At 50.2% G+C, this 11,504-nt stretch overlaps 2 protein-coding genes across 2 annotated transcripts; both read left to right on the top strand.

The window, feature by feature from the left end:
* The first annotated feature begins 586 nt into the window (after positions 1-586).
* LOC124708906 (1-aminocyclopropane-1-carboxylate oxidase-like) lies at positions 587-1,866 on the top strand. The gene has a single exon (XM_047240544.1). The coding sequence runs from the start codon at positions 701-703 to the stop codon at positions 1,634-1,636; it is 936 nt and encodes a 311-aa protein (XP_047096500.1). The 5' UTR covers positions 587-700; the 3' UTR covers positions 1,637-1,866.
* Positions 1,867-6,339: 4,473 nt separating this feature from the next.
* LOC124646551 (O-glucosyltransferase rumi-like) lies at positions 6,340-8,571 on the top strand. The gene is made up of 3 exons (XM_047186656.1): positions 6,340-6,736; positions 6,922-7,728; positions 7,825-8,571. Exons 1-3 carry the CDS (start codon positions 6,605-6,607, stop codon positions 8,353-8,355), a joined length of 1,470 nt encoding a protein of 489 aa, XP_047042612.1. The 5' UTR covers positions 6,340-6,604; the 3' UTR covers positions 8,356-8,571.
* Positions 8,572-11,504: the final 2,933 nt, after the last annotated feature.

An 11,504-nucleotide genomic window follows, 5' to 3' on the forward strand; every position in this document is an offset into this window, starting at 1 on the left:
TTGATTATGGCAACCCGTAATTAAATTCCCTATTTACTTCTTTTTTCTATTTACTTCCTTATCTGTTAGGTCCGGTGGTTTACTTCCTTATATGTCAGATCCTGGTACGGTGTTGATTGTTTATTTGTGAGCGAATGGATGGTCAAGATGTCTCCAATCTTTGACATCAAACATGTTTGACGACATACCAACTCGAATATAATAGTAAAGATAAGTACTATCTCAGGTGCGGTTCTGGCCGGGTATATTTTCGCGGAAAATTAAAATGTTCACAACTTTCTGCAATGAGAAAAACATGCATTTTAAATATGTGGTGACCAACTAACGGGAAGGAAAACAGATATCCCTGCGCGGACGGCTCCTCTCTTTGTGATGTCAGTTGAAAAGTCACATTGACAGGGCCATCACTTGACATGTGGATGCCGCTACCAATTTGCCACAAGCATCCAACGGTAGCTCCTGCCTGGAAGCTTCAAATGAATATCTGCCAGGTCATCTCCACTGCTCTTGTTGACCAGATTGTTGTCTGAATTTTTTTCTGTTGACCAGATTATCCCACCTGGTTGCGCTATAAATACCCATGGCCGCCCATCGCTCAGCCCATCACTTGCACTTAGTTACATCGACAAGATTGCGTAGAGCACCGGAGTCTGAAAGTCTCAATTCTTCTTTACAACTTACCTAGCTGCTCCTCATCACCATGGTAGTGCCAGTGATCGACTTCTCCAAGCTGGACGGCGCCGAGAGGGCCGAGACCATGGCGCAGATCGCCGATGGCTGCGAGAACTGGGGCTTCTTCCAGCTGGTGAACCACGGCATCCCACTGGAGCTCCTCGATCGCGTCAAGAAGGTGTGCTCCGAGAGCTACCGTCTCCGGGAGGCGGCGTTTCGGTCGTCGGAGCCGGTGCGGACGCTGGAGGCGCTGGTGGAGGCGGAGCGGCGCGGCGAGGCCGTGGCGCCCGTGGACGACATGGACTGGGAGGATATCTTCTACCTCCACGACGACAACACGTGGCCGTCCGACCCTCCAGCGTTCAAGGAGACCATGCGCGAGTACCGCGCCGAGCTCAAGAAGCTGGCGGAGCGGGTCATGGAGGCCATGGACGAGAACCTCGGCCTGGACAAGGGCCGCATGAAGGCGGCCTTCACCTGCGACGGCATCCACGCGCCGACCTTCGGCACCAAGGTGAGCCACTACCCGCCGTGCCCGCGCCCGGACCTCGTCACGGGCCTCCGCGCGCACACCGACGCCGGCGGCGTGATCCTGCTGTTCCAGGACGACAAGGTCGGTGGCCTGGAGGTGCTCAAGGACGGTGAGTGGCTGGACGTGCAGCCGCTCGCCGATGCCATCGTGGTCAACACCGGCGACCAGGTGGAGGTGCTCAGCAACGGGCGGTACCGCAGCGCGTGGCACCGCGTCCTGCCCATGCGCAACGGCAACCGCCGCTCCATCGCGTCCTTCTACAACCCGGCGTTCGAGGCGGCCATCTCGCCGGCCGTGGCCGAGGGCGCCGCCGCCGCGTCGTACCCGAAGTTTGTGTTCGGGGACTACATGGACGTGTACAGCAAGCACAAGTTCGAGGCCAAGGAACCGAGGTTCGAGGCCGTCAAGGCTCCAAAGACACCTCAAGCTTAAAATCACGGAGATTGAAGAAAAAATTATTTATTATTATTTGGATATTACAATCCATCAAGTTTATACACAATATAAATATATGGGCCATATCACGATTGAGAATCCATGTTTAGTGAGAGAGAATACATGCACATTTCATTTCTTGTTTTCTTTAGCGACCGCATGATTTGTACTACATACTGTGTCCGCTAAATGCGTTATTTTGTGCATGAGAGGGCTTCTCTTTATTATTTGGATTGTGGAATTAGTGGCTAGATTTGCAGTTATAGCTTGTCATGTTCGTTTCCCCAACAAAAAGGTTACATGTTCGTTGGTACGGATTCCACCAACGTGGATTATGCTTGAAACAAAAGGAATTTTCAATCCTCACTTTTCACCAATAATATGAATGGTTATGCGATCGCTACATGTGTTCAGAAAAGAAGAATGCTTTTTGGTTCATTAAAAATTGCATGAAAAGATTGTCCTTTGTTTGGTTTGTCCAGAAAATAAATGAAAGAATATTAATTTGTTAGCATAGGAGGACGCCTTGGGTTGCTTCCCTGCTCGACAAGTGGCGTACCCAGTACCCTAGAGTCTCATGCTGTCATCTGCCATCTTATCCTTGCTCGCCATGTGTTGACTGAAGAGTGCGTCTTTGGTTGGTTTTCCCATTTTTTGTAGATTTGTACACGAAAATTGAAATAGATTTTAAACTGAGAATTCGAATTGCAATTCGCTTTCGAGGCCGTTCCTTCTAAACTAGATCCCATAATGATAGGTTTCGTTAAAAAAAAATTGCACTTCCTTTTTTGCCTAGGTTGCACTTTTGTTTCCCGGTGCATGGACGGTGAACTACACATGCACTTCCTTTCTGTTATGCGTTGCATTGTCATCGATCAGCAGTGCAAGAGTTGTGCATTTTTTTTGTTCTGCTTTGCATTGTCTTCAATCGCATTGCATGGGGCGGTGCACTGCCTTCGATTGCAGTGCATGGGCCCCTGCTTTTTGTTTCGTGTTGCACTATCTTGGGTACTACCGCGTCAATAGGCAGGACTCTCTCCCTACAGTTAGGAAGGACACTGTATTTTTTTGGTCTTTTTCGCTACTAACTTGAGAAAACACAAAAAAGGAAAATATGTGCTTCGAGCAATGCCGCATGCACTACATCCGAGCATTAGTAGTCGGCTGGCCGCACTCCTTGGCCTGCCCTGCCGGCTGTCGCGCAGTCATGTGGCGAGCATGCAGTCAACCACGCATTCACTTCCGCATCTGCTGACCCTAGCGCCGGAGGGCATGCTCCCCTTAGTCGCTCTCTATTATTGTTCTTGAGATATAAGGAAGTTTTTTGCTTTTACAGGTACATGATAAGTTGTCTCATTAATATTCAGCCACATAAAATGGGGGGGGGTATATATGTGATATATACTTGTTGATTTGATAGAGGGGTAGGAAAAGCGAGTTTGTATTATCCTAGCTAAAATATGGTCTAATCAAATAAAAATAATACAATTCTTTCCCTCGTACATTAGATCGATATTTCCACCACATAATCTCTTATCTTGTTTTATTTTGATTATCACATATATATATATATTTATGTATGTATATGTTTTGAAGCATTAATGGAAAAAATGACACTAGATAACCTACTACTCCTTAACACGTTTTTTTAGCTTCGGTTAAGAAAAAAGTATCTATTTTTTTATCTCTCAAACCCTAACCCGTCGCCTCCCTCTCCTGCCCCCCCTCCCGGGCGGCGGCGGAGGCTCCTCCTCCCCCCGCGCCCCACAGCCACCCGCCGCCTGTCGTCCTCAGTCGCTGCCGGCCGTGGCCCCGACCCCGGCGCTGGCCTCGGCCCTAGCCCCCGTGCCTCAGCCTCGGCCATGGCCCCAGTCCCGGCGTGGCTATGGCGGTGGTGGCGGCACCCCCTCCGTCGAATCGATGAGGGGGAGAAGAGGGTTTCCGCGCTGGCGTTCCATGGGAGGTGATGTAGCGTTGGTGGAGGAAGCCGGGCGGCACGGCTACTTGGCCGGGGCCTGAGGCTCTCCGTCGGTAGCCATGGAGGATTCGGTGGAGCGGTGGCGGTCTACGCCCCCGGTAACGGTTCGGCGGCGGTTCGCATGATCCGCGTCGCTGTCCTCTTCCGGCCTTGGTGATCCGGCAGGAGGGATTGGCGGCGTGGGGGCTGCTGATCTTGCTTTGTTTTTGGTGGCGGTCCTCGGGTTTCTCGCATGCGAGGATGAAGATCTTCCGGAGGTCAGTTTGCTTTGATCTGGGTGGAGAGATGAGTTCCGGAAAGCTCCGCTGACGAATGGAACAATGCATCTTTTGCCTGCAGCTTGTCGGATCGGGTGGTATTCGGTCGCGCGCACCCATATTTTTATTCCGACCGTTTGGTTCCGGAGGAGGCGGCGCGAAGCTCTATTCTGTGTTGATATCAGGTGACTTTTTGGTCCATGGTGAAGTCAGAAGAAGGAATATCATGAAGGCCGGATTGGTGGACTGGCTAAAGGAGGTTCGAGTCTCCGTGATGCTAAGGGATCTCCTTGGCGTTCCGGGCTCTGCAGCAGTGGTATGCATGTGGGGACGGCAGCACATGAGAAGTTCAGAGTCTTAACTCTCAGGGTGAAAACCCAAAGTCTGGCCTTAACTGGTTGTGCCTGACAATATTCTTGTCGGAGACATTGTTTTGAGAGTGGGGACTATCTTCAGGGTGAAAACCTAAGACCTTTGGTCGGGCGACGACGGCGATGGTGCACTGTTCCCTTCTTGGAGGCGTCGCTTTTGGAGAGTCTGTACTTCAGGTGTTGTCACGGTGGTGGTTGTATTGCCGTTGCTAGGCCTAGAATGATGTAGCGGGACTTTTATTTCTTAGTTGTCTTCACTCTTTTTTGGTTGTGTGCATCCGTACTGCCATTAGGGTGAGGCGTTGTTGCAGAGGCTGTGTGTAATTGGTATCTTTTGATATTAATATATTCCCTTTATCTTAAAAAAAAGAAAAAAGGTATCTGAGGCTGAGGCTGAATTGGCATTTTAATTTTGTTACCAAAGAACAATAGCCAATCCCATCTTTCTCTTCCACAATTTGGTAAGTTGATTCGATGCCTACTAGAAAAATTTACAGGATATTATTTGCAATGAACCAAAGTTTAAACATATATGTTTCAAAAAGCATCAAACCCAGCCCACTTTTAGATTGCTAGCATGTAGCACCAGTACTTTTTCTCGTGACATGGTGGGCTGAGTTCCATGGAGACCCTGTGTGGACCACCATTAGTGCACATCCAAGTCATTCCAGGTGGTGACGGCGACCCTGCCGTGCAACTTGCGGCGGCAAGAGAACAAGGTGCCTCTGGGTCCACGAGAGAGAACAGGATGCGTAGGCGCGTAGCTAATCAACGTAGCAATCCACATTGATTCACAAACAATGCACTAGAAGATGTGGGCTTGTGCCCACATTATGTACTCTAGAAGATGTCTTAATTTTGCAGAGATGTGTTCTTATCTTAGTCTATGTGTATAATTGCATCTTTCTCAACAAAAGAGTATACATGTAGGTCAGGGGGGGGGGGGGAGATTTTGGGGGGCTGTTCACGTGTCTGGTTGGGTATGTCCTTCGGAGACATCCAATGAACTCCAAGTATCAAGATTGGAGTGCCGCGAATCATATCTTCCCAATCCAATGTCGGCCGTTGGACACTTGCAAAGGAAGATAGCAAGACATGTACTTAGAAGTTAGAACTCATACTGTGGGTTCTGTATTCTGGATAACGAAATGAGATAAGAAAGGAAGCGCGTGAATGCTAGTGACTTGTCTACAGTGTACACATGATACCGCCGACTTCAGCTAAAGGTAATGGTGTTGGTGTGAGGTCTCATTGCACATACCCACCACACCTACACAAAGAAACCACAATTTTAAGCTGGCTAGCCGGTCAATCTGAGAAGGAAAAAAATTGCATAAACAACTGCAGGCAATAATAAGATTGGATTTTGCTGATTGTAATTGTGAATAACGGTGCATTTTCACCATATTCGGTGCAAACATAAATTCAAACCTACCTTGAACGCTACGGATTTGAAAGGCCAGATGATATAGCAATTAAGGGGCTGTAGTTTCAAGTTTGGTGGTGCTTCTCGAGCATCGATCCTCGAGCTCAGGGGTGAAAACCCCATATCTAGCCTTGGCTATTTAGGCAAAGCAGTGATCACAGTTTTCGTCCCGTGCACGAGACGTCCCGTGCATGAAAATATTAGGTTCATCGTGAATCATTATGTATCAGATTTTCGAAACACAATGAAACCTAATATTATTTGTAGCACGAATCGCGGAGCAGGAAACAAAGCAAAACAAATGGCAACCACGTGCATGGGATGTCCCGTGCATGAGAGAAAGACATTTCTAAACGAAGATTGTGCTTAGAGTTTGCTCTGACGTGCGCTCCAAGGTCTCCATGTCGATGATTTATCATGTCTTCTTTTTTTACGAATTTTGTTATGTGCATCCTTCAGGTCAAACTGTTGCACATGTTAGATTGTCTCAATGCGTTCATATAGTGCCCATAAGGAACCTCGTAGTGCTGATAACGATAAGGAAAGCATGGGTAGTCGGGATGGCTCATGGCTGTAGCTCCCTTTGTGTAGCAACTACTCAAAATTTTCTGAATCACACCAAATTATTTATAAATGGTAGATAACTAATTCATCAGGAGGGAGCCTAGGACCGGGTAAACCTGACCCTGATAACAAATTTACGAAATGAAACTGGAGAGAGACGTTAGATGGATGCGGCATGCAGCAGAGGATAGCAGTCGATCGATCGTCAGTTGCACAAATTGAGGAAAGCAGGCCAAAAATGGCGCAGGATCTTATCAGTCGACAAGTGATCGACAGCTGCTGCACTCGTCACTTCCCACTCCTGCTACCCGCTACTTCCGCTCGCTCCGCCGTCTCCGGACATCTGCGCGCGGCAGCAAATCTTTGTGAATGGGTGGCTACATGCCGGAGGGCGGCGGCGGCCGTGCCGCCCGCGCAGGACGGTACCCGCCTCTCGCCTCCCTCGTCGTCTCCACCATCGCCGCCTTCTCCGCCGTCATCGTCATCGCCGTCCTCCACTCGGTCTGTCCCGCCGTTCATTCTTGCATTCTTCTATTCGATTCGCGTTCGGTCAATCAATCTCTACTGATCGGATCGAGCAGCAAAGTTTTCAACAGATTGATCACGACGAACAATGCGAATTTTCACATCGATTTCTTCTGTGTGTCTGCGCGTCGATGGTGACGATGGTAAACTGGTGTTTGCAGGCGTACGACGACGCTCTGTCCCGGACGCGGACGCTGCTGGGGCACAACCTGGAGCCGACGCCGTGGCACCCGTTCCCGCACGACAAGGGCCGCCCGCCGCCGCGCGCCGCGCTCCGGTGCGCCTCCTACCTCGCCTGCCTCCCGCCGCTCTCGCAGCCGCGGCCGGCTGCGGCGGCGCTGGCACCCAACAACGCGTCGACGAGGCCGCGGCGGCAGTGCCCGTCCTACTTCTCCGCCATCCACCGCGACCTCGCGCCCTGGAAGCGCCGCGCCGATGGCGTTGGCGGCGTCACGCGCGCTCTGCTCGAGTCAGCCCGCGCCAGGGCATCCATGCGCGTCACCATCACCGGCGGCGGGACGCGGCTGCACGTGGACCTCTACTACGCGTGCGTGCAGAGCCGCGCGCTCTTCACGGTGTGGAGCCTCCTGCAGCTGATGCGGCGGCACCCCGGCCGCGTCCCCGACGTGGACCTCATGTTCGACTGCATGGACCGGCCCGCCATCAACCGCACCGAGCACAGCGGCGAGGGCGCGCCCCCGCCGCCGCCGCTGTTCCGGTACTGCACCACCCGCGACCACTTCGACATCCCGTTCCCGGACTGGTCCTTCTGGGGCTGGCCGGAGACGCACATCGAGCCGTGGAGCCGCGAGTTCAAGAGCATCCGGCAGGGCGCCAAGAAGGTGCGGTGGCCGGACCGGGTGCCCACCGCGTACTGGAAGGGCAACCCGGACGTGGCGTCGCCGCTCCGGCTCGCCCTCCTCGCCTGCAACGACACCAACCTCTGGCGAGCCGAGATCATGCGCCAGGTACTTAATCCACCTTCTTCACCTTGTAAAACTCCATCAATGATGAACGCCGGTGGTGCATGCTGAACAATCAATCAATCAATCACGGTAATGCAGAACTGGGACGAGGAGGCGAGGTCCGGGTACCAGAACTCGAAGCTATCGAGCCAGTGCACGCACCGGTACAAGATCTACGCGGAGGGGTTCGCGTGGTCGGTGAGCCTGAAATACATCCTCTCCTGCGGCTCGACGGCGCTGCTGATCGACCCGCTGTACCAGGACTTCTTCAGCCGGGGGCTGGAGCCGCGGGTGAACCACCTGCCGGTGAGCACCGTCGGGATGTGCGAGTCCATCAGGGACGCCGTGGAGTGGGGCAACGCGCACCCGGACGAGGCGGAGCGCGTCGGGCGGCGCGGGCAGCGGCTGATGCAGGACCTGGCCATGGACGCCGTCTACGACTACATGCTGCACCTGCTCACCGAGTACGCCAAGCTGCAGGACTTCCGGCCGGCGCCGCCGCCCACGGCGCAGGAGGCCTGCGTCGGCTCCGTGCTCTGCCTCGCCGACGCGCATCAGAGGAGGTTCCTCGAGGCGTCCGCCGCGTCGCCGGCCACTGCCGAGCCGTGCTCCATGCCTCCCGACGTCTGAGTCTGACTGATCAAAGCCAAGCTGCGATCGGAGTGGAGATCGAACATTCCTTGTGTCCAGCGTAAAGTGCATGGCCCCCCTAAATCCAGGCCGTGCTTGGACTTGTACACGTTCGTGGGCGATGCTTATTGGGAGGTTTAATTAGTGGCAGCGATAGAGGAATTAGGTTAGTCTCGGCGCGTCTCAGTTTTGATGCCGATTTTTTTCTGAACTAGTGTTGATCCATCTCTAATAAAGAAAACATTTTTTTTCGAAATGGGAGCAAAGCCCCGGCCTCTGCATCGAAATGATGCACACGTTTTTTTTTTACTTATTAATGGCAACACGAATATCAAATATCAAGGTTTACAATTCATGGATCATAAAGGGTTGATACAAAGATCAGCCAACGGAACAAGAAAAACATGGCTCGCTTATGCATCCTGGAGACGTCTAGTATAAAGCCAACCACCCTGACCGAAAATAGCTCGTACAACCGCCATCGCCGATTGCATCCAGTATCCAAAGGTTCCCGATGCTCCGTGGGAAGAAGGTAGGACCACATGTGAATTGATGAAGTAGCCCTATTACGTCAATTCTAGATCGCCTAAAACTAAAGCACAAACCCCTACTCGAATGAGCGCCTTAGTTTTTTACCAATTCCATTTAACCAATTGCCAAACAGATTAGTAATATTAGCGGGGGAAGGAATATAAAAAGTGAAATGAACCACCCTCCAAACAAGACGAAAGACCGGACAGGAAATAAACAAATGATCAATTGTTTCTTTAGATCCACAAAACACACAATCCGTACACCCAGTCCACCGTCTTTTTGCAAGGTTATCCTTGGTTAATAGCACCTTCTTATACAAGAACCACATGAAAATCTTTATCTTCAGTGGTACCTTTATCCTCCAAATATATGTTTTCAGGAAAACTGTATGCCCATTCAAGAAATCGGCATACATGGACTTTACCGGAAAAATCCCAGAAGTGTTTAAGTGCCATTTGAACTTATCCGTTTCATTACTAAGAGATACATCTATAAGTCTACGGACTAAACCAATCCAAATCTCTCATTTATCATGTGTGAGTGCACGAGTAAATCATATATTCAGAGGTGCATAATGTAGGGATTCGTTGCATAGAAAACAAAAAATTTCCTACCGCGAGAACGCAATCCAAGCCAAGATGCAATCTAGAAGACGGGAGCAACGAGGGGATGATCGAGACTCACCCTTGAAGATTTCCAAAGCCTACAAGAGTAGGTTCTTGTTGCTGCGGTAGACGTTCACTTGCCGCTTGCAAAAGCGCGTAGAAGATCTTGATCATGGTGCCACGATCGGGCAGCACCTCCGTACTCGGTCACACGTTCGGTGTTGATGAAGACAACGTCCTTCTCCCCGTTCCAGCGAGCAGCGGAAGTAGTAGCTCCTCCTTGAATCCGGCAGCACGACGGCGTGGTGGCGGTGGCGATGGAGAACTCCGGCGGAGCTTCGCTAAGAGTTGCGGGAGAGGTGGAGGAGAGGGGGGCGGCTAGGGTTTGGGAGAGGGGGAGGTGGCCGGCCACTTATGAGGGGTGCGGCCACAATGGCTTTGGTGTGGCCGGCCCCCTCCCCTTGCTCCTCATTATATAGGTGGAACCCCCAAGTGTTGGACTACAAGTCTTCGAATAAGACCCCAACCCAAAACCTTCCATGTGTAGGGAAACCTACCCAAGGTGGGACTCCCACCTCAAGTGGGATTCCCACCCTTCCATGAGGGGGGTGGCCGGCCACCTAGGAGGAGTCCACCTTGGACTCCCCCCTCTAGGGTTGGCCGGAGGTGGAGTCCCTTCGGGACTCCGCCTTCCAAATTGATTTCTTCCGGACTTTTCTAGAACCTTCTAGAACCTTCCATAAAATCTTCCGGATCATTTTAAATCTTATAAAATGACTTCCTATATATGAATCTTATTCTCCGGACCATTCCGGAACTCCTCGTGATGTCCGGGATCCCATCCGGGACTTCGAACAATACTTCGAACTCCATTTCATATTCAAGTTCTACCATTACAACATCAAACCTTAAGTGTGTCACCCTACGGTTCGTGAACTATGTGGACATGGGTGAGAACTCTCTCCGTCCAATAACCAATAGCGGGATCGCGGAGATCCATAATGGCTCCCACATAGTCAACGATGACTTTAGTGATCGAATGAACCATTCACATACGATACCAATTCCCTTTGTCACGCGATATTTTACTTGTCCGAGGTTTGATCATCGGTATCACTCTATACCTTGTTCAACCTCGTCTCCTGACAAGATCTCTTTACTCGTACCGTGGTATGTGGTCTCTTATGAACATATTCATATGCTTGCAAGACATTAGACGACATTCCACCGAGAGGGCCCAGAGTATATCTATCCATCATCGGGATGGACAAATCCCACTGTTGATCCATATGCCTCAACTCATACTTTCCGGATATTTAATCCCACCTTTATAACCACCCATTTACGCCGTGGCGTTTGATGTAATCAAAGTACCTTTCCAGTATAAGTGATTTACATGATCTCATGGTCATAAGGACTAGGTAACTATGTATCGAAAGCTTATAGCAAATAACTTAATGACGTGATCTTATGCTACGCTTAATTGGGTGTGTCCATTACATCATTCATATAATGATATAACCTTGTTATTAATAACATCCAATGTTCATGATTATGAAACTAATCATCCATTAATAAACAAGCAAGTTAAGAGGCATACTAGGGACTCTTTGTTGTTTACATATCACACATGTATCAATGTTTCGGTTAATACAATTATAGCATGGTATATAAACATTTATCATAAACATAAAGATATATAATAACCACTTTTATTATTGCCTCTTGGGCATATCTCCAACAAGTCTCCCACTTGCACTAGAGTCAATAATCTAGATTACATTGTAAGGTACCTAACACCCATGGCATTCGGTGTTGGTCATGCTTTGCCCTAGGAAGAGCTTTAGTCAACTGGATCCGCTACATTCGGATCGAGTGTGTACTTTGCAAATCTTTACTTCTCCATCTTCGATGTACTCGCGAATCGAGTGATAACGCAGCCTTGATATGCTTAGGTGCTGTCACAGTAGCTACGTCGTTCTTTAACCTTAGCAATACGTAATATGCTTG

The sequence above is a fragment of the Lolium rigidum genome, chromosome 4, assembly GCF_022539505.1.
Source record: "Lolium rigidum isolate FL_2022 chromosome 4, APGP_CSIRO_Lrig_0.1, whole genome shotgun sequence".
NCBI lineage: Eukaryota > Viridiplantae > Streptophyta > Magnoliopsida > Poales > Poaceae > Lolium > Lolium rigidum.